Source organism: Gorilla gorilla, chromosome 13, assembly GCF_029281585.2.
Source record: "Gorilla gorilla gorilla isolate KB3781 chromosome 13, NHGRI_mGorGor1-v2.1_pri, whole genome shotgun sequence".
Lineage (NCBI taxonomy): Eukaryota > Metazoa > Chordata > Mammalia > Primates > Hominidae > Gorilla > Gorilla gorilla.
The window spans coordinates 84,423,540-84,446,427 of NC_073237.2; the positions used below are offsets into that span (position 1 = coordinate 84,423,540).

Consider the following 22,888-nt stretch of genomic DNA (forward strand, 5'->3'; position numbering starts at 1 on the left):
AAGAATGTCGCTATTTGCCCATGTAATAACTTTCTGTGAATTAGTAACAAGTGCAAATCCTTTAAGATACTTTACTTCTATCCACCCCACAGAAAATCATCAGAATAAACAAATTTTAAGAAGACAAAACAAGATATAGTGTTGCCACCTTCCAGAAAACTGCCATAATAAATGTGTGTCTCTGATATGAATGTTACCCCTCAGATATGGTGCAGTGCACAACCCATGCAACTGTGTGTGGCAGCTTGACTAAACGTCAAATTAGTCTGCCAGTACTGGAAGCAGAGAAGTGTTGTACAGTAGAATAAATAATGGATGAGTAGGTAGGAATTCCAGGTTCAGGTTCCAGCACAGCCAATTAATTCACAGGATCGTTGTGTGAACTGAATGAAACACACACATATGAAAACAAGGTATCTTGATAAATCAGTAACTTTTATAACACTGTTGTGCCCAAAAAAAGCCTTACTTTATTACTTTATGTGCATTGTCTCATTAATATCTTCTAGTGTCTGTGATTGTCAGGTCAGCACTGTCAGCCACTTCAAAGAAGAAGAGAATAGGAGAGATCCGCTTAAAAGCACAAGGTTGAGTCAGGAAGAAAATCAAATAGAGACCGAGGTCTCTCTCTGGTTGTCTGTACTAGAACTTTGAGGTTTTTATGTTATGGGGATTATAATTCAATGCGTGCGTATTATGGCAACTACCTGAAAGATTTTGACTTAAGGCTGATTTCAGTATTAGACCAAACCACAGGCAACAAGAAATTTCCAACTTAAATGTTCTGCAGGTGAATTCTGGTCCTGATTCATTTCCTTTGGGTCCCGATGCACATGGTAGGACAGCACTCACACTCACATGCATCCATTTACTACCTCCTCATGTTCCTCCTAAGAGAAGTGGCCTTACCTTGTCTTTCACATCCAAAGGGCATTTGTTCTCATTGAGAAATTTCAAGGTATCGACGTGGCCATGCCGAGCAGCCCAGTAGATGGCATTGGACCCACCCTGCAGGAAAATCAACCTGGGGTCACATTTCTAGAGAGCTGACAGCACCAGATGCATGCATTCCTCAGACTCACTGTTATTTCCCTTCCTGGGTGATGACAAACCCCAGAGGAGCAACTTCCCAGAGGAATAAAACCCTCATTCTATTTTACACCTTTGACAAATGTACCGTGGTTATACAAGATGCTAGCATTAGGGGCACCTGGGTGAAGCGAATAATGGAACTCTCTGTACCAATTTTCCAACTTTTTTTTGTAAATAAAAAATGATTTCAAAATAAACAATTGCTTATAAACAATTATTTTATGTTTGTAAACCCTCATCTCCCCCGTCTGGTTAGGATTCCCTTACTGCAGAGGGCCAGATCTACTCCACTTACAGCTGTGCTGACGTCTACAGAAGCAGGCAAACACATTTCTGATGAGAATAATTAGATAGTAAAACTTTTTCATGTGTGACATCTAACATTGTTGAGTAAATGTGATCGGTAAGAAGTAAAATCTGGGTAGTGTACAAAGAAATGCTGATGTCAAGCAGCAGCGCCAAGGGGAGGATAAATGATAAATGTTTGCCTCTTTAACCCATGTGTCAGGCTGTACCAAGCTGTTTAAAAGCAGCTCATTTTCCTTTACAGGAAACTGAGAAACAAGTTAGGACATAAATTTTTTTCCTCTGTTACCCCTATGATTAAGAGACACTTGAAAATACTTTAAAATTCAATTCATTTCAATAAAACAATTATGACCTTATCCTGGACATCGATTCTTGAGCCTCTTTTAATGAGCAACTGTAGTATTTGAATATTCCCACAGCCAGCAGCAATGAGTAATGGAGGTGTCCCGTGCTAGAATAGGCAAGAAAAAAATTACTAATTTTCAGGTTTGGTAGGAAAGGAAAAGCCCAAATGATGATTGCTGTTCCCACACACCTTCCCCTATCTCAACAGACATAGAGCTACCACTGCGTGGCAGGAAGACAGGTGGAAGGGTATAAAACCTTTCCTTCCCCTTTCGGATTCTCATCATCGGGGACATTTTCATTAGCAGGATGAGAAGATCTAAAATTTCATGGGTAGAGATACAACACGTGAATGAAGGAAGGCCCTCAATGCACAAAGACCTTATTTGTAACTCAAATCACTTTCTAAACAGAAGTGATTTTCCCCACAGTATGGAGCTTCCAATTGGAAGGGAGAATGGAGAAGCAGATGGGGTCTTTCCTTGGATATGGAAGGGCAAGGTCACTGTGACCCACCCCTCCAGTATGCAGCAGAACAGAACCAGACCTTGTTGGGTTGGTTAACATCATAGTTGGATAATGAGCCCAGAAGGTGCTGCAGGCCTGGGACGTTGTCATCGTTGATGGCATGGATGATGGCTTTCATCACAAACGAGTCTTCCTCATCCTTGAGAGAGACAGCCAAGATGGAAACAGAGTTACATTGCTAGCCATGCTTTTCTTACCAACATAAAAGAAACCTGTGCTCACTTGTTAACAGGGGCATTCAGAGGAAAGTAAGCCATTTACTCCCCAAATCCATACAGTCACGGAGGGACCTAGGAAGGAATTTTTGCTCCTTCCATGTTGCAAACAAGCACTATCTACTCTTTATCTGGGCTTTAATGTCACCTGCAGTATAGCCCAGAGACACAATGTCCAAGATCCAGATTTCAAATAATGATGATAAGTAACCCTTTGTGTTTATCTTAAGAATCTGTCAAAACATAGTTCCTAAAACCACTGTGAAAATTTTTAGGTATAACACAGACTCTCTTCATGGATAAGGAAAAAGAAAAGCCTATTGCAGCAAAGAAATGATGCCTTTGAATAAGATATTCTCAATTTGCAGTTTTTCCAATTACAGAATTGTTTTCTGATCACTTGAATTTCTTCCATTGCTAGGTATAGAATAACATGGCAAAAATCTCTGAAAGCTGGTCCCAATTATAAAAAACAGAAAAATAAAAATTAAAACAATAGGCTCTAAATAAAGAAAATAAAGGCTAGAAATCAGAAAACTGATGCATTTCTAATTACAAAGGAAAAAATAACTGGAAGAGTAGTGAACAAAAACTGGAAAAATCTTTGCCACTCTTTCAAAATTCACATTAAAACTAAGGAATTAGCTAGAAAAATCCTAAACAAAATTTCTGAACTTATGAATATAGAATTATGACCACTGGAATTTCAAATCTGGAAAAGTTAATCTACAGAGGCTGAATCTCTGCTTGTGGGGGAGAACGGAGAAAGCATTTTTCTCCATCTGCTTTCTCTTCTCTATAGATCTGAATCCAAACACTTTTCATGTGGGTTTTAGTAATATTTGTATAAAATGCATGTTTAAGAATGCCACTGGTTTTGCTTTTCTATCACAATTGAAGTCAATGACTAAGAGGCGTTTACATGAAAGTGCAAGTCAAGAGAAATGGGGAAAACAGAAGGAATAATAAGGCAGATTGTTATGACTCATCCCCGTGATTAGAATATGGAAATAAGGGAATCTGACCTCTGGGAGGGGATCTTTCCACCTGGAGCTCCTACAAGACCCTTGGTCCCTCTCCTACCCTAAACTTTTCACTGTGACACATGTATTGTCTCCCAGTTGAATATTCAGTGATTTCAATTTGCAATCTTTAATCACTCTCATTATCTTACCTAGAGTCACAGTTTTTATCTTTTCACTGGTTGTGCAGCCACCCTCTAACAATTCCCAAACAAAGCCTCCTCTTCTCTCTTCTCGCCCTGAACTGCTTCTCTTTTGCTTTTTTTTCAAACATCTCCAATCCCATTTCACTCCACAAGGCTAGATGTGAAGCCTCAGTGAAGCTACTAACTTAAGGAGAAAAAAGGGGAGCTGGTGTTTGCAGTTCCCACCCTGAAGTACTTGGCTCCACCGGGAAAATGCTGACTATTCAGTTAAAGGGGCAGGGTAGTTCCCGCAGGACGACCGTGGCTGCCTTGTCTGGAGTCCCCTTCACCTCCTGACTTAACAAAGCCGCGTTGTTTGATTGTCAGGGGAAAGTCTTGTTGAATTCGGACACTTCCACTCATATCTGAAGAGCTTATCTGTGATTAGGTTTCAGTTTGGATTAGAGGGGAAAATAAAGAAAATAAAGGCTAGAAATTAGAAAATGAATGCATTTCTAATTACAAAGGAAAAATAACTAGAGAGTACTGAACAACAAATTTGATAAATCTTTGCCACTTTGTCAAAGTTCACATTAAAACTAAGAAAGTTGGAGTTACATTCAAGGGCCTTGGGCAGTCAACACCAGGCCAGTCAGGCAAGCAGGTTTGGCCTTCTGGTCTGCTAGGAGACACATCAGCAAGCAGCACTGCATTCTCCCTGATTCTCTGGTGTGGGTGTGTGGGAAGGGAGTGGCAGCTGTCTGTCCCTTCTGTGCTACTGTTAACCAAGATTCTTCTATGTCAGTGGCTACAGTTCACGCAAATTAGGACAAGCTCTTTTCTCTTCTGCTGGCTAGCCTCTCTTTTACCAAAATATCAGTGCGTGTGTCTCTATGTGTGTGCATTTGCTGTGCGTGTGTGTGTGTGTGTGTGTGTGTGTGTGTGTGTTGGGGGGGTGGTCTGTGCTTATGTTTGCATCAAGGTGGAGGGTAGTGTTAGAGGTATGGGGCTATGACAGGGGACAGCACCATCCAAATCAAAGAGAAAAAAAGAGGAAAGAAGCAAGAGGGTGCATAAATCAGCACCCCCAAACCTCTCCAAGGGGATCAAGGATAAGCTTGCCATTTCCACTACTTCAGGTTCCTGGGAGGTTGAACGAATAGAACAGCTTGGACATTCTGAGTACCCAGTGCTGAGAAAGGAGCACCAGGGCACACGGGTTTGCTTACCAGAGTATCATCGCTTCTGGCAACACTCATGTTACTTCTGGACAGGAACGACCTGGATAATCTTTGGCACAGTGATATCAAGCGAACGGATTGCTTTTTTTTTTTTTTTTTTTTAAAGGGAGGGCGGGGAGAAAAAAGGTAGGGTGAGAGGAGGAGAGACAGCTTATGTAACAATTGTCAAATGAGTACAAACGACAAAGCCTGCGAGATCGTGTTCATTGCTATCAGCACACACTCTCCCAGGGTGGGCAATCCTACAGCAGACTGGGTTGCATTTGCTTAAAGAATAATTTTAAAGGTCTTGTAAATCAAGACAACAGGATATAGATTCTCCTTCCGTGTTTCATTATTGAACTACAGAGCTGGACACCCCACATCCTTTCTCTCTATATATTTTCTTCTCTGCTCTTTGGAGAAGGTGATCTGACCCTTGCAGATCCCCCCTCAGAGAAGCACAGACTGCAGGGGCCTTGCTCTGTGTCCTTTGTGCCACATAAGCAGTGATGGTAGACAATGTGATAACCAAAACGCAACAGCTGTTGGAAGTGAACAGCTGGGGGACCTCTTAGTCTATAGAACAAACATCTCTGCATTTACTCTCTAAGGCAAAAGTACAGTTAAAGAATGAGAGCGAGAAAGAGAAATGGTTGCTCTCTCTCTATTTTAAGCCTAATTCTAAGGACTTTTGAGAATCTAGTGCTGTGGTCTTCCTTATCCCTATCATGGCACCCCAAAATTGGTAGGTGTGAAAACGAGGTACATTTCTGGCCCTGAGCTGGGAAGACACGGTAGGTACCCACTTCCTCTAGGTTTGACATGACCCTGGGCACAGGAAACCATCCCATCACCTTCTTAGCCCTGAAGTGTGATTTGTTCCAGGAGGTCTGCAATGCCTTCAGAGCTATGTCCCACCCAGCCCCTGTGGAGGCCATCCACACTGAGGAAGGAGAACAGGCCACCCTGCAAATGCTCACGGCCCCACCCCGCCCCCACTCCAACCACTCACAGATAAAGGCTGGGCTGAGAGACCCACTTACCCAAGGTACAGCACAAATGTAATCTCATGCTGCTTACCACAAAGAATGAATTTATTTAAAATGTGGCTTGTAGTATTAGAAAAAAATTTCACTATAATTTTACAGTGCTGCTATAAAAATTTGCACCGAGAATAGTTTTGATGAAAACAACACAAAATTACATTTAATGGTATCAGTTAAAGTGACTAAAATATTGTTTTTGCTTGTTTTTGAAAATAGAGTAATGGTGCAGAAGACTACAGGGTGGATTAAAAAGAGGAAAGGATGTATCTTCCATATTACCAGTATCAGAGGAGATGGACCCTGACCACACACTGCTCTACACAGGAAACAGAATTTGTTAATCCCTCCACAACAAACAATCTTACTTTCCATTTTTTCCGGGCTGCAAACTTCTTGAATTTCTCCATGTTTACTGCTGATGCTTTTCTACTAAGTGCCTGTTGTGTATCTTTAGGCTGAAATAAAAATCCAAGAAAATAAAATTAAAGCTCTCAAATTATGAAAATGTGTTATATGACAATTTTTTGAAACATCTCCTTATTCAGGATGCTTACACATTCACCTTATTAAATTAGCATAAGAAGTTGGGATAACATGGAATACCTAGGCACCTAGTCTTAGCGGGCTCACTCTTCTATCTGAGGGTTTCATATCATCCATGAACACTGGGGAGAAGTAGAGCTTGGGGTCAGACTAAATCACGACTTTCCACACTGATAGTTTGGGAATGGCAATATTCATGGTGAGGCTATGTTATGAGGCATTCGAACTTGGGTATCATCAAGTAATGTAGAGCTGAGAGGGATCTCAGAGGTCAGCAAAGTTAGTTTGGCCTATAGCAGGAGAATTCCTTGTATTGTATCTTGTTCAGTAGATGTATTTAGCTTTTGTCCTCCACCTCTGGGAGGAGGAGACACCATAGCTGGCTAGGAGAACCCAGGTAACCGCTGGGAACTTGCACAGCAAAGCTATTTGCCCCCAGAGCCTGATTCTGTGATGTTCACTTCTTTATTTCATGATTTTATTCTGTAACTATCATACTTTCCCACCCTTAAGCCCTTTCTGCCCTGGATTGAAGATACTTTAATCCAAATGTCAACCAGGCCAGGCAGGTAATGTAAAGGTGTAATGTTCCAGGGGGCCCTGTTCCCTAGCACCAAGGCGCCTGTGCCACTTCCCGAGGCCACGTGGAATGAGGGCTCAGTGTCAGCAGATCATCAGATTTCCCAAGAGAAGCTGGAAATCCAGATTTGATTGATATTTACATGCTGGAATCAACATAAAATTTTAAATACACTGTTGGGGCCAACACCCCACAGGTCACTCCAAACATAGTTGTCAAGTGGGCTTGACCTTCTTCAGTTCCTGCTCTGTGCTCGCTTATTCCTCTCTCCCCACCTCTGGGATCATTAGTATACAGTCTAACCTGTCAGCTTTTCTTAAAATACGATGCAAATAGCAAACTTAACACTCCAGGTGTGACCTGTGGTTAGCAGTACTCTATGATACATGAATACCAGGGTGCCCAAACCAATCACACAGAAAGTGATCTAAACAGTTTCGTAATATGCAACTCACCTTGATCCAGGGATGCTGCAAACTATCTTGAATTGTCATTCTCTTCCTTGAGGGGAGGGGGAGAAGAAAAAAATGCTGTGACCATAGCAGCAAATATTAAGGTTGTTTTCATGCTGGCTGGGCCTGCCAAGCAGACACTGTGGAAAATGCAGTTCAGGGAAGAAAGCCAAAAAACAACATCGGTCTTTTTGTGATTATTTCACTGTGCCTGCAGGGACTGACTGAGTGGGGGCAGAGGGCCCTGCTTGCATTTTCTGAAGCATTTCACATGGCATGCTGCCCTTTGGCAGATGAAGCAAGCAGGGTCTGAGAAACGTGGCCCTGTGCATGGAACAGACACAGGCTCTGAGCTGGCTGAGGCCGTGGCCAAGCACCTTTCAGGAACGTGGACACTCACTTTGGATCCTTGACCAGAAGTCTTCTTATGAAATCTTTGGCTAGGGCACTGGTATTACTGAAGTATTCATCCTCAAATTCGTAGTTGACAGCGGATACATTTGCTAACGTTTCTTGCTTAGTGTCTCCAAGAAATGGGGAGGCCCCACTTAGGCTGTTAAAAATAAAGTTGGGCACAGAACATTAATGATGACCCCTTGGTGTTGTCATTTTGCTCCTATAACATCTGGAGTGTGGAATAAGATTATAATTTGGTGCTCGAATAATCACTTTAGAGTTTGATTATATTTCATAGGGCTTTAACTGTCAGGAGCAAATGCTTCAGCTTCAGGCAAAAGGATTCACTTAACAAGTTAATTTGGAACAGCGTCTGGTAGTTTAAAGGAAATCAGTTTTCTCAGCAGTGATGGACAGCTATGCTTTCTTTCAGTGATTATGCTACAGTTTCTGATGACTCATTTCGAATTAGGAGAACATGTTTAATTAGTATAAACTAAACATGTTTTGGGGGTGTAAAATGAATATGTTTGCATCAAAAGCATGCATAAGCTGAAGAGATCAACACAGCACATTTAATGGTTAATTAAACCTATGGTCTCATAGAAGAGAAGAGAATATGAGTTGTGAATTCTGGTACTTACAGGATATAGGTTATTACCCCGATACTCCTAAAAACAACACAAAACAAACAAAAAAAATGTCAGAAGAATAGTCAAATAAATCAGAAAGCAAACAACACCAAGGACATACTCCTTACCACATATCTGCCTCAAGACCAAGAGGTTCATAGTTGACTATCTCAGGAGCTAAGAGGAAACAAACACTCATTTAGCTTGGGAGGAAGCAAACTAACCGATTCTATCTTCATGAAACAACCAGGAATATGTAGCAGGGAAAGAATCTTCTAGCAGGGGAGGTTTGCCAGAATAATGTTTATGAGATGTAAATGACCACAGGAGCAAAGAAACTTACCGACAAACTCTGGAGTCCCAAATATGTTTTTAAATTCATTTCCAAAGTCAATTTTATGGGCCAACCCAAAGTCAATGATCTTGATCCGAGGTTTGGGGACATTTCTATCCAAAAGCATTATGTTCTCAGGCTTGAAAAAAAGAGAGAGATAAATAAAAAGCTATGATATGTTATGCTGAGGACAAGATGGCAGAATAGTTCTTCTCTCCAAAAAAAAAAAAAAAAAAAGGCCAAAAAGTAGGGAAGAAAGGGTGGTTGGAAGAGAACAGCAGGAAAATACATGTCTTGCTCTAGGTTCTCCCTGAAGCAGGCCTGAGACAAGGATTCGGATGCAAGTGGGTTATGTGGGAGGGGACACCAGGAAACACTTGGTAGAGAAAGGAGATACAGGAAACAGAAGGAAGCTGCTACGAGGTGTCCTATCAAGGTGGGGGTAACTGGGGGAATGGGAGAGGAAAAGGAGAACTCAGTGTTATTCCAATTGTAGCATGAGGGAGCTGGGGTCTTTATCCACCATCTCTCCATCCTCCATGGCTGACAGTTGCTTCTGTGGAAATTTTTCTTTTGCATTTCCAGCTCCCAGGGCCAGAAACAAGATGCCAGGAAGAGTCACAGGTATTTGCAGCAAGCCCTCTGTTAGGATGTATATGAGTGTGTGCCTCTGCACGTTGTTTGTGGGGCCAGCAGGGACATGAATGGGACATTGACAGCTCTGCTACAAAAGAATGGGGAAAATCCTCCCTCCTCTGAAATCCTATCCCAGCTCTACTGGTCTGAATCAACTACTCGGATGGAGCACACGCTGCTTTACCAGATCACCTCTTCCTGCCTTGAACTGGAACTTCCCACCATTGCCACTTCCTATTGCTCCTGTCGTGTCTTCCCTTCCCAAAGAGACTACACCTCTGTCATGGCTGGGAGGACGGCTTACATCTCCAACAGCGTCCTGCATCCAGCCAGGCAAATGCCCCAATTAGCCAATCTGAGTTTGGTTTGCTTGATTATTGGTGACAGAGTCAGGCCATATGCCTTTGCATCACTCAACACATTTTCTATCTTAACATGCCCAGAGCCACAGAAGGAATCGGTGCCAGTCACTAGCTGCTGGCTAATGTCCCAGTAGCCAAGAGCAGCCCCCTTACTAAAAAACCTGGCTCCTAAGACCCCTTGTATTCTTTACCAAGAATTCCAGAATGTAATCAATTATCGTTAAGCCTCTATCCCACAAAAAGGTTAGCCATCCCAGTGGGAGGCATGTATGCTATGCTTGCCGATTTATAGTGATAATTCTGTTTGTTAAACTGGTACAGGAAAAATCATGTAACTCTTTCAGATGCCTCAATTTTTCTTAGCAGAGAAACAACCGAGGCTGTGATCTGCACAAGCTTCTATCTGGCTTACACTTTGAAACGTACCTTAAGATCAAAGTGGGCGATTTGAAGGGAGTGCAGGTAGTAAACACCATTAAGAATTTGTTTGAGAAATTCAGTTGCTTCTTCTTCAGTTAAAGATTCCTTTTCAGCTAAGAAGTCAAACAGCTCGCCACCTGCAACGCTGAGAACCCAGAAGCAGAGGTTATTGGTAACAACTCTGTTTCATATTGATTCCTTCTCTCATAGACTATTGGTGCGCTCAAACTTCAGACAAGAAAACAGCATAAAGACTATGCTGAAACCGCCAAGCATGGAGTCAGAATTCTCTGTGCAGGTTGTTGACAATTCTGCATTCAGACACATTTGTGCTTGAAAGCACTTGGGAACCATTTTCCTAAGGTTCCATGTTCACAAATGAGAGGAGGGGCAGAGATGAAATGTTGTGAAGAAAATATCAGTGTATCTTTAAAACATTTTAATTATACTTAGAGGTGATGTCTTAACTCTAATGACGAGAAAAAATCTGCAAGCCAGCTTTGTACAGAATTTATAGTGTATATCTTCTTATTTCAATTAGAGAGTACCTGAAAAGTTCATAACTTGCATGTTTAATTAATTCTTTAAAACTCAAATTCACAATATATGGTCTGATAAGGGTTTTTTCCTTTCTTGTCTAGTATTGGTTTGTATGTAAATACTAACACATTTATAAAAATCACATTTAGTAGCCTGGGCGCAATGGCTCACACCTGTAATCCCAGCACTTTGGGAGGCTGAGGTGGGTGGATCACAAGGTCAAGAGATCGAGACCATCCTGGCCAACATGGAGAAACCCCGTCTCTACTAAAAATACAAAAAACAACTGGGCATGGTGACGTGTGCCTGTAATCTCAGCTACTCGGGAGACTGAGGCAGGAGAATTGCTTGAACCTGGGAGACGGAGGTGGCAGTGAGCCGAGATTGTGCCACTGCCCTTCAGCCTGGTGACAGAGCGAAACTGTCTCAAAAAAAAAAAAAAAAAAAAAAAAGAATACATTTACAAAAAAAGCAAAATGCACGTGGTTGGTTGCGGATTTTTTTAGTTTATTTCTCTGTCCAGACTGTAAGTGGGTGGAGGGGAGTGGTCAGAACCTCCCACCCCAGCTATTGGCTACTGCTGTATGCCCCACTCACCGCACAGAGCCAGGCACACAGCATGCATTCAAAACTTTATCAGGTGGATGGACGAACAAGCTCCCCTAAAAACTCCACGGTAGCGATGAATGGCAAATAACAGGGAAGTTTTAATAAGAGTTTTTATAAGTTAATCTTTATCAAGTTTAACCATATATTCACAACATAATAATTAAGTGCAATTATGCACAAACTGCTGTATTCATTATCTCTCTTAGGGCAAGAGCGCTCCCTAAACATTATACCTTCCACATCTACATCCATTCAGAGTAAGAAAATTGGTGCTCATAAGATCAGATAAGAATGACAAAAAAGCTGTTTTCTTAAAAGTTTCAGATCCCACATGCCTTCACCCTCCAGGTCAGTATTTTCCTTAGCATGGTCTAGAGTCCATGGGCATCAGAATTATTTGAGGATGCTTTAAAAATGAAGATTCTGAGCCTCACTTTAAATCTGCTGTGTGAGGGCTTCCAAGAATGGTGACCAGAAATCTCAGCATCTTTAACAAGCACCTGAAAAACTGAGACCATTTTCCCACGTCTTAATTCCACGCTCCTGCTGCAGGGCCTCCCACTGGTTTACGGGGATGGTGGAGTGACTCTCCTATCCCCAGGGGCCTGGCAGAGGTAGCCACACCCTCCTGTGAACAGTCCACAGGCCTCCCCTATCCTCCAGGGAACACAGCAGGGCCTGGGCCCAGCCAGGACACCCAGGAGTCCAAGTGAAAGGTGTCCTACATGGACCCTGCCTCAGCAGTGGCCTTGCTCTCCTCCTGACCCCTCCCTGCACTCCCCACCCTGCTCTTGGGAGATGCAGTCTGCCCCCACCCTCTCCCCTCCCAGGTGCCCTTGGCCTCACAGCCCCCACACTGTCTGCCCATGGAACATGGCAAGGCCTCCCACTTCTCACTTTTGCATCTTATTCTTAAAACAAACAACAGGGGGAGAGAAAATCCTTCAACTATAGGGGGGAAAAAGTGGGAGATTGTGAACCAACCCCATCCAAAGAAAGCTCTCCCACCACACCTGGGTCTCCAGCCCTGGCTTCTGTGCTCTCTGGGGCGCCCCGCACCACTGGGGCTGACTCAGGCACCGCGGCCACGTGATGTGGAGAAGTCAAGTGCCTGCATCCAGTCCAAGTCTTAACTTCTGCCATGCGCTCACCCTGAAACCCGGAAGGTTACCCCTTCTCTTGAGCCTCATTTCCCCAAAGAGGAGTCGTAAGACCTCTTCCCTTGAAGGTTATGAGGATGAAAGGTAATAGACATGTGTAACTGGCAAGGCTGGCACATGGGTAAGGTCCAGCTTGCGGGAACGAGTGTTGTTATAAAGAAGGCCACTGTCACCCCTGTAGCATACCACTGCTTCCTACAGGATCCAATATGAAAGCCCCTTCCTGCCCGCTCCTCCTGCTAAAACTGGTCCATTGGTTGAGCCTAACCACTATGCTTCCCAGGAAGAAGGTGAGGGGAAGGAAGTGAAACTTCTGCTGTGAATGTGGTGCCCAGCCGCCGGCTTTCTCTCCGTGGCCCTCTTCAGGGCCTCCCGAGCCCACCTCACTCGCACTCTGCTTGTGTTGTCATAGAGTACAGAGATGCATTTTTCAGACAATGAGAAACGTCTGGAGTTTGGCTGCCTGGTTGGGGTGAATCTTCCAGTACCCACACAGCTGGCGTAGTCTGCTGGCCCTAAGTCCTTTCCAGGGGCTCCACTGTCCAGCCTTCTGGCAACCCCATGCTGCCCTGGCCTCAGGCTTTGCCCGCTCTTCTCTGGCCAGCTTTCTCTCCCTCCCTGCCAACCTAAGCTTTCTTCAGATCCAAGATCTCCTTCTCCTGCCAGCGCCGTCTTCTGTGAGGCAGGATGGCAAAAACGAGGGGACCATGGTTCAAATCCTGCCAGGGCCTCCAACCTTGCAGAGCCTCTGACTCCCCTTCTATAAAATAAAGGGTAACATCATAGCTTACGGAGTCATCCTGAGGTTCCAGGACATGTAGCGACCCTTAGTGCTCAATAAATGCTGCTGTCTTTCTTCCCATGTGGCTTCAAACCAGAAGTCCTCCCATGGCAGCAGGGGTGTGCAGCAGGCTCTTTGGGGTTGGGGTGGGTAGAGCCCATTCCCGAGGTGTCACATTCCCACCATGGCCATCTCAAACTCCCTCCCCATGTGATGTCAGGGACCATGGATGGAGTTGGGGAGGGACGGGCACTGCAGCGGTGACCTGGGTGAGCTGGGATTGACACGGCACTGCCGAGCAGCCACCTGGCCTGCCATGGTGTTCCACATTTTTCCAAAGACGGTCTGACAGCATCTCATCCTCATGCTCTTCTGCACCGTGATTGTGCCATCCTCCTTCAGGCAGTGGGCGGCATCTGTGGCTCCATCTCTTGAATCTGGGCAGGCCCCATGATCACTTTGACCAATGGCACAAGTGATTTTGCCAGCCCTGCTGTGGCTTTTCATGGACTGGGGGCCTCCAGGTCCCACCTCCTGAAGCCCTCAGGTAAGACGCAAGAAGTACGATGATGCCAAACCACTGTGCCATGTGGAGAAACCCAGGAAGAAGAGATGTCCTTGAAGAACAAGGCCAAGGAGCCTTGAGCAAGGAAGGCACCTTAGAAGGGGACCCTCCAGCGCAGCCGAGGCCACAGAGGTCAGAGACTGTCCATTCAGCAACTGATCAATGAGGGAACATAACAGGGCCTGCCAAACTTCTATCAAGGGCAGATCCTAAATATTTTAGGCTTTGCCAGCCTTGCAGTCTGTCCCAGCTACTCAGCTCTGCTAATGTATCATGAAAGCAGCCACAGATGACATGTACATGATGGGTGTGGCTGTGTTCCAATAAAACTTTAGTTAAAAAATAGGTGGCAACCTGGGTTTGGCCTATAGGCCATAACTTGCTGATCCCTGATATAAAGACTAGGTCATCTCAGCCCAACCTGGGGCAACTCTCAAGGGTCATTCTGGCCCCAGAACTCCCTGTTGGCCAACTGGGGCTGCCACTAAACCCATTCCTGCCCCCTTCTCCTCTTCTCCAAATCTTGATCCTAAGTATAGTTCTTAATAAACACCATGCACACTCTTCTCCATCTCAGAGTCTGCTTCCCAGGGAACCCAAGCTACACCCCACTGGGTCTGGGGTAGTTTTTTACATAGCCATAGAAGGCTGGAACATGCACCATCTTGGACTGGGCTTGTTTACTAGGCTCAGCCAATTGAAATTAGGCTTGCCCTTCTCTGGCCTGGTCATCTCGTGCCTTATTCAGTATTTGCGTCCTCAGAAACTGAACTCCACAGGAGTAAGGACAATGAATAACCCTGGAACCCCAAGAGTTAGGGACCAGGACTGCAAAGTGTAGTGACTGATCAAGACTGGGATCAAGGAGAGCACTAGTTGATCCTCTTAGTTTTCATCATTGACCCTTCTCACAAGTCCCTGTTCAAATCTCAACTTGTTACGAAGCAGTCCATGTCATGGCTGTCCAGGCAACCAAGTCCTTCAGTTAGACATTAGAAAGGTTAGGAGAGTCCCTATCCCACTAGGTCAGGACTTATCAACTGATGCCCAGAAGGCCCTATGTATTCACTCCATCCCCCCTCACCCATACACACATATACTCATCTTCCTTCATATCTACATATGTACACATCCCCTTTCATCCCTACATACCCATCCCCCTTCATCCCTACATTTTCTTCATTTCTACATATGGACTCATATTCCTTCATCCCTACATATGTACTCAATCTCCTTCATCCCTACATATATACTGATCACCCTTCATCCCTACATATATACTCATCCTCCTTCATCCCTACATGTATACTCATCTTTCTTTATTTCTACATATGTACTCATCCTCCTTCATTCCTACATATATATTCATCTTCCTTCATCTTACATACTCATCCTCCTTCATTCCTACATACTCATCCTTCTCATCCCTAATGTATACTCATCTCCTTTCATTTCTACATATGTACTCATCCTCCTTCATCCCTACGTATATACTGATCACCCTTCATTTATATATATATATACTCATTTCTCCTTCATCCCTACATGTATACTCATCTTCCTTCATTTCTACATATGTACTCATCATCCTTCATACCTACATATGTACTCAACCTCCTTCATCCCTACTTATACACTGATTCTCCTTCATATCTACATATATACTTATCCTCCTTCTTCCCTACTTATATAATCACCCTCCTTCATCTCTACATGTATACTCATCTTCCTTCATTTGTATATAGGTACTCATCTTCCTTCATTTCTACATAGGTACTCATCCTCCTTCATCCCTACATATATACTGATCACCCTTCATTCCTATATACATACTCATCCTCCTTCATCCCTACATATATACTCATCCTCCTTCATCCCTACATGTATATTCATCTTCCTTCATTTCTACATATATTGTCATCTTCCTTCATCCCTACATATATACTGATCACCCTTCATTCCTATATATATACTCATCCTCCTTCATCCTTACATACACACTCATCCTCCTTCATCCCTACATGTTTACCCATCTTCCTTCATTTCTACATATGCACTCATCCTCCTTCATCCCTACATATGTACTCATCCTCCTTGTCCCTACATGTATACTCATCTTCCTTCATTTCTACATGTGTACTCATCCTCCTCCATTCCTACATATATACTGATCACCTTTCACTCCTATATATACCAGTCCTCCTTTATCCCTACATATACACTCATCCTCCTTCATTCTACATATATACTCATACTCCTTCATCTCTACATACATACATACCCATCTGGTATTTTATATATGTATATATACACACACATACATATATATATATTTCTACATATATACTAATTAACTTTCATCCTTACATATATACTCATCCTCCTTCATCCCTACATATATACTCATCCTCCTTCATCTCTACATATATACTCATCTTCCTTTATTTCTACATATATATTCATCCTCCTTCATGCCAATTCATGAAGGCAGATGTTTTTGCCATGAACTCTGCTTATAAAATCTTCAGTAATTAAAATAATTGAAACTAAATGATTTCAGCAAATGTTTGGGAGCATGATAAGCATTGTTTGGTAATTTATTCCCTGTTTGGCCCCCAAATCTCTGAAGGTAGAAAATGACTTGAGGATTTTTCACATGCATGCTGAGAACCAGAACTCAAATGCTCACAATGTTGCTGAACAGCAGAATCTGGTTAACAAGGGAATCAGTCAAAAAACCTTGCACTTTTTCTCTTTGTTCCAAATTCTACAATTGGCTTAGGAGAAGGGAGGCTGATGGAAGGAGAGATGAGCAGTCTGTGCAGCACATTTAGAAAGCAAGTTAACCTCCTTTATTAGGGCTTTGAGTCAGTGTTTTAAATTATGGCTTTATCAGGGAAATCATGTGAAATGAATACTAATGAACATTTGCTGTTTTCACCAAGAGAGCTGGAAAATACCATGGTTCTTTCTCCTCCCAACATGTCTTTTACTACCACCAAAGCCTCCCTAAAAGGTGGCCACGACAGAAGGTATTTAGGACATGTCACTACATTAAAAACAAAGTGGGCCTTTTAATAATGCAGAAGAAGGTATTGCAAGATTCCATTTTCTAAATTAAAACATTCTGGAGGGTTCCTGACTTTTGCTAGGAATTGCCCAAAATATAACAAGACTTGATTTGGGATCCGCTCTGGTTATCATCTAAGCTGCAGAAGACCCGTCTACATACTAATTACCCCATGAGCCCAATTTCAAGGCAAACATTAGGATTCTTCAGAGTGGAAGAAATCAGGCACCAAGTATGCTCCCCCAGGGCACACCTTCGAGGCCTGGCTCCTAGGTCACAAAGCCCTGGGAGGCAGAGGCGCCAGCTCCAATTCTGGCCTCAAGGGATGGGTGACTGGAAGAGATGTAAGGAGGTCATATCACCTCTCTGGACCTCACCTTTGCTCTATGTACAATGAGAGGGTTGAGTAACCAGGTTAAGTGGTTCTCTAACCTTAGTGCACACAACAATAATTTGGGAAATCTTTTTAATGTAATTTCCTGGTACCTACTTCCTAGTGAGGCCCCAGAATCTGCATTTTAACAAGACTCTGTTCATCCTGATGCAGAGATGACACGCAGATAAGCTCATTCCTCAAGGCCCTTCCAGCTCTGGTATTTTAAGATCCTCTGATCTGTGTGCAGATGTGGCAGAGCCTTGGTTGTGTTCCCACCATACTACCCTGTTTCTTGCAGGCCCACAACTAAGGGGCATTTCCCAGCTCCTTGAATCCAGGACTACTTCTAGCCAGTAAAATATGGACCAAAATGATGTGTGCCATTTCAGATGCGGTCCCCAAAACATCCGATGTAATCCCCCACCCACACTCTCATCTCTCTCTTTGGCCACCAGAACACAGGTGACCCAGCACAGGACTCCAAGAAGGACCAGGGGGCAGCAAAGACTAGGTAGAAGGAATGTGGATCCCTGAGTCACTGCCTGGAGGAGGTCATCAACCTATCCTATCTGCATGAGACTTTGAGTGAGTGAGAGACAAATCCTATTATGTTAAGCTAGCAGATTTTGTGGTTGTCTTCTGTCTGCTTTAAATAATAAAACTATTTAATCACAAGTAATAATGTAATACATTTTATAAATTAAAAGAAAGTGACCAATGCAAAGCACAGAGCATGCTAACTGTTGCGGTTATCTATTGCCATGTAACAAATCTCCCCAGAACCTTAGGCTTTAATCATGACAATTATCTTATGGGTTGGGAATTCAGGAAGGGTTGGCTGGGCAGCTGTGGCTTAGGGTGTGTCATGGGGTTGTAATCAGACAATGGCTGATGCTGAAATGGCAGGGGCACTGGAGCAGCTCGGGGGCTGTCTGGGCACCTCTCTCCTTGTAGTCTCATGTCTCTGGGTGGTCTCTCCATCTGGGCTAGTTTGGGCTCCCTCATAGCACACTGGCCTCAAGATAAGTGGACTGTTCACAGGCAGGTCAGGGCTCCAGAGCAAGTGTCCCAGCAAGCAGGTGGATGCTGCCTCAGAAGTCACACAGCATCAAAAGGGCCTATCCAGATCCAAGGGAAGGGGGATTTAGAATCCAGCTCCTGATTTCAGGTGTTTGGCCCTATAGGTAGGACAGCAGATAACACTGAAGCCATCTTTGGAAAATATAATGTCACACTGACTATGATAGAGGAACTGAAATTTCCAATTTTATTTGATCCTAAATGTATACTTTAAAAGAGTTAGGCCCAGGCATGGTGGTTCACACCTGCAAACCCAACACTTCGGGAAGCCAAGGCGGGGTTGCTTGAGGCCCCAAGTTTGAGACCACCCAGGGCAACACAGTGAGACCCACATCTCTACATAAAATTTTTAAAAATATATTCAAAAAACAATTAAAAAAAAAGGGTTAGGTAGGTATAGGTAGTGAATTAGTTTGCCGGAGCCACACTAACAAAGTAGCACAAATTGGGTGGCTTAAAATGACAGAAATTTCAGGTTACAAGTCCAAAATCAAGGTGTCTACAGAGCCATGCTCCCTCTAAAGCTTGGAGGGGAATCCCTTCTGGCCACTTCCCAGCTTCAGGGGCTTTGCCAGCAATCTCTGTGCTCCTGGGCTTGTAGATGAGCGTTCCCATCCCCGCCTGCAACTGGCACTTTCCCTGCGTCTCTCCCTGTAGACTGCCTTCCACACACGTCTGTGTCTGCATCCACACTCCCCCTTTATGAGAACACCAGTCATATGGATTAGGGCCCACCCAAGTGCCCTCATTTTAACTTGGTTACATCTGCAAAGAATGTAACCAATGAGAAGAATGATCTCTTTCCAAAGAAGATCACACATTCTGAGGTCCTGGAGGTTAGGACTTCAACATATTTTTTTGTGGGGGAGTATCCAAGCCAACCCATAATAAGTAATAACTCCTCGCAAGCTGCAAGCAAAATATTACGGGTTGGCTAAAGCAATTCAGGAAATAAAGAAAAGCAAGGAAAGGGGAAGATAATTAGAATCCACTGAAGTGTTTTCTTAGCCTTGCATTTGGATTCCCCTGTGAAGGAAGGGCTCATTCATGTACTGCTATAAAAATGTTTTAATTCAGGTCAGAAAAATGTGGGTGAGAAATATATATCTGGTGCTCTCCTTGGGGTTTAAGTAACTCCCCAAGCATTTTGAGATGATTCCTCCTTTACCATAACTATCCTGGTGTATATGGTGTGAAGGAGTGAGGTGGTCCCCAACTACCTCTTGGCTTTGCCTCTAAATAAACCAAGAACTACAACTCAATGCTCCGTCATCACCACTGTGTTGAATGTTCTCTCCTGTTAATTTAGGGGAAGCCTTGAAGGGTGTTCACACGCTCACCTCTCACATTCTAATTTCAGTTCCTTGGGTCACTGGAGGACTTTGCTGAATGAAAACTGAAGCTGGGACACGGGAAGGGAAAGAAGGAACACAGGGCATTCCTTTCTGCATTTGTCGAACAGGAGTGAATTTAAGGTTAGAAATAGATTCAGGGTGTCAAGAGACATTTTTTGCTTCTATGCTCTGTTTCCCTCAAATTAAATGAATCATATCAACGAAGTTCCTAACCTTAAGGCCTCCTCTGAATTAGCCCTAGCTTCTTTAAATCCAAAATGCAAGCTGTATCTGAAAATACAAGTTCTGTCTGTTTTCACCTCAAATTCAAGTTCAAGTAACAACTTAAAAGGAGCTGCATGGATTCTCATAGAACAGCATGCGTGCGTGGCACTCAAAGCTCATGGGGGAGGGCATCTTTCCTTTTACCCAGGGAGGTTGTGTGAAAGCAGGAAGGAGCCTCCTGAAGGTACCTAGAACAAACCCCTATGGGAAGAACATGGCTCAAGGGTTCAGAGGCACTGCAGGCAGTAGCCTGGTTTGCATCGGGCTCTGTGTCCTCAGAGAGGTTAAGTTACTTTCAGAGGCACAGTTTCCGTGTCCAGAAAATGGGATATTAGTTCCTATGCTTCTAATGGGATTGATGAAGAGAACGTGGCTAGGATATGAGCATCTGGCACATGGCAACGGTGCAATATTCCCCGCAGCAACCCTTGGCCTGAACTCCTCACAGCCATAGGTGAGAGAAACCCCTGAAGCTCCTGTGAGTGCCTCTCGCCCAGGTCCTAGGTTTACAGCATGGGATTCTGATGTGGACCTCATGCTAATGACAGAATAAGCCCCACACTCCTGTGGTTGAAGAGTAGGGTTTTGCTGAAACAGATGGACATTCCTGGGGCCAGTAACTTGAGCAGGCACCAGTAACTTGCCTAACCCACAGAATGTGGCAGAAGTGATCCTGGAACTTCCGCCTGAGTTCTTAGAAGCTCCCTCTTGGAAGCCAACTAACATGCTGGGAGAAGCCCAGGCTGTGTGGAGAGGTCACATGCAGTTGCTCCTGCCCGCAGCTCCAGCTGAGCTGACAGCAGCTGTGAGAGGCCAGGCACGTGCGTGAGCCGTCATGGACATCTGGGCCATCAAGTCTTCAGATGGCTATAGGTCCAGCCAAACTCTCAATGTGACCACCTGAGAGACCCAGGCAAAACCCCCTAAGCTGGGTCCAGGCAGCCCACAGAAGCATGAGAGTTAAGAGATCATGATAAACTGTTATTTTCAGCTACCACGTTTTGGAGTGGTTTGTTACGCAGCAATGGGTCAGCAGAACAGCACTGAAGAATCTGGGATGGTGGGTTTAACAGATCACCCCAGAAGCTGTGCAGAGGAAGGACTCGACACAGAAGGTGACTAGGTCACAAGCAGCCTCACAGGAGAGCATGGGAAAGGAGTGAGGGTGTCCAAACCACCCTGAATGCAGGCCCTGTCCCAGCCTCAGAAAAACAGGCCCTCTCATCCCATCAGCACGCATGGACTCACTTTTCAAGTTCTCTGCTTCTCATCATGGCAACAATTTCCCACCTTTCAAGGAAAGTGCTGCATCATTTAGGAGGGACCTCAACACAAACAACAAAACCCAAAGACCCTCACTGAGATGCCTTCAGTGTTCTGGCTGGGCAGGGCTTATTGCTGGCCTCCAACTTTACCTTCCCCAGTCTCTGCGGTGAAGCAGATCTCCACCCTGGGAAACACACAAATCCCAAATGCTATACACGATCCAGTAAATGCAGCTACCTAATCTTCCTCCTGCCTGGTGTGAATGCCCAGTGCGTATCTATACTGACTTCACCTTTAGCAGAACGCATGTGAAGAGGAAACACTCTCCCTGCACCTTCAGCGGGAACCCCTTCTTTGATCCTAACCCCAACATGTTCACGGATTTCAGCACAGGATGAAGGCAAATCCTGTATGGGAACTCAGTACTTCAGCACCAAGTGGTACACAATTCCCTTGGAATGTAGCCCACACCTGGAGCTGTTCTCTTTCTGCCCTTCGAGAAGCTACGAGGCAGAGGAAAGCAATACTTTTTACCAAAAAAAAAGCAAAGCAGGTGATTTTTTAAAAATTATTACTATCATGAAAAAAAAGTACAACCCTCCAAAAACTATTTTAAACTAATACAAGGGCTCGGTTAAATGGGCTGTGATTTGTAGAGCAAGCGGCTCAGGTTGCCACGGCACCAACAGGGAGAAGCAGAGTTTACTCAGGGGATAAACAGCAGTCCGTCACCCTGGGAACCAGAACAACATACAGAGGTAGGAAAGAGATGCAGAAAGAGAAGGGCGAACAGCGCAATGGGCCAAGGAGAGCAGAGGAGAGGTCGGTCCCTTGGCGAAAGCATCCTCCCAAGGACAAGGTCTCCTGGAAGACTGCAGAGGAGAAGAAGGTGGCATAACCGAGGACCCAAGGCCAGCGTGGGTCGGGCTCCACGCACTGGTTTGGTATTGCAAGTGGGGACAAGGAAACCAAATATGCTGAGAGTCAGGTAGCTCAAGATACCTCTTTATCATTAAGAAATTTACAAACCAGAGTGGCTGAGGATTAAACTGAGGGGAGATTAGAAAGATAGCAGTGGGTGCCTTCATTCACTCCCCGTTGTTCCTATGATACCTCTTTGCAGGAGGAAGGTCCAAGATCCATCTGGAAGAATATTTCCCAAAGTGGGTCTCTGGAGCTCATATAAAGAGATGCTGCTTGGAGAAAGGGAGTCATGGCCAAGCAAGTTTAAGCAAAAGTAGGTAAACAGAGTCACAACAGGGTGCTCTATGCAGGACTCAGCTAACTGGCCCTTTCCACGAGGGGCAACAGCATTTGGCATTTCACATGGTTTGGGGTTGCTGTTAACCACAAAACCTTTTTCCTTCCTTACATATTATTGGTTTTGAAGCATTTTGAAGTCCAGTTTTCTTGGGAAGGTGTGCTTTGGTCCTCTCTGCCAGTTAAACGGGCAGCTTCCTGGAAGTGGACTCTATATTCACTGTTTCCTTTGCATTTTCAACACTTTCAGATTATTCCCTAAGGCAATTCTCTTTGGAAGACTTTCTAAAGCATAGTAATAA

General features: G+C 44.2%; 1 protein-coding gene across 4 annotated transcripts in view; it reads right to left on the bottom strand.

The window, feature by feature from the left end:
* LOC115935778 (death-associated protein kinase 1-like) overlaps nucleotides 1-10,405 on the bottom strand; it is a 69,646-nt gene extending 59,241 nt beyond the window's left edge. The window contains exons 1-11 of one of the 4 annotated variants that reach the window (XM_055350895.2): nucleotides 10,267-10,405; nucleotides 8,852-8,981; nucleotides 8,637-8,685; nucleotides 8,521-8,547; nucleotides 7,881-8,033; nucleotides 7,484-7,529; nucleotides 6,271-6,360; nucleotides 4,866-4,958; nucleotides 2,294-2,413; nucleotides 1,754-1,852; nucleotides 910-1,008 (exon numbers count right to left, since the gene is read on the bottom strand). In XM_055350895.2, coding sequence (XP_055206870.2) covers nucleotides 910-1,008; nucleotides 1,754-1,852; nucleotides 2,294-2,413; nucleotides 4,866-4,958; nucleotides 6,271-6,360; nucleotides 7,484-7,529; nucleotides 7,881-8,033; nucleotides 8,521-8,547; nucleotides 8,637-8,685; nucleotides 8,852-8,969 — 894 coding nt within the window. In that variant the 5' untranslated portion in view covers nucleotides 8,970-8,981; nucleotides 10,267-10,405. Of the gene's footprint in view, nucleotides 1-909; nucleotides 1,009-1,753; nucleotides 1,853-2,293; nucleotides 2,414-3,663; nucleotides 3,860-3,882; nucleotides 4,131-4,865; nucleotides 4,959-6,270; nucleotides 6,361-7,483; nucleotides 7,530-7,880; nucleotides 8,034-8,520; nucleotides 8,548-8,636; nucleotides 8,686-8,851; nucleotides 8,982-10,266 lie in introns of those variants that run through there. The other 3 variants (XM_055350896.2, XM_031014243.3, XM_055350897.2) reach the window with 3 other exon arrangements.
* Between the last annotated feature and the right edge of the window lie 12,483 nt (nucleotides 10,406-22,888).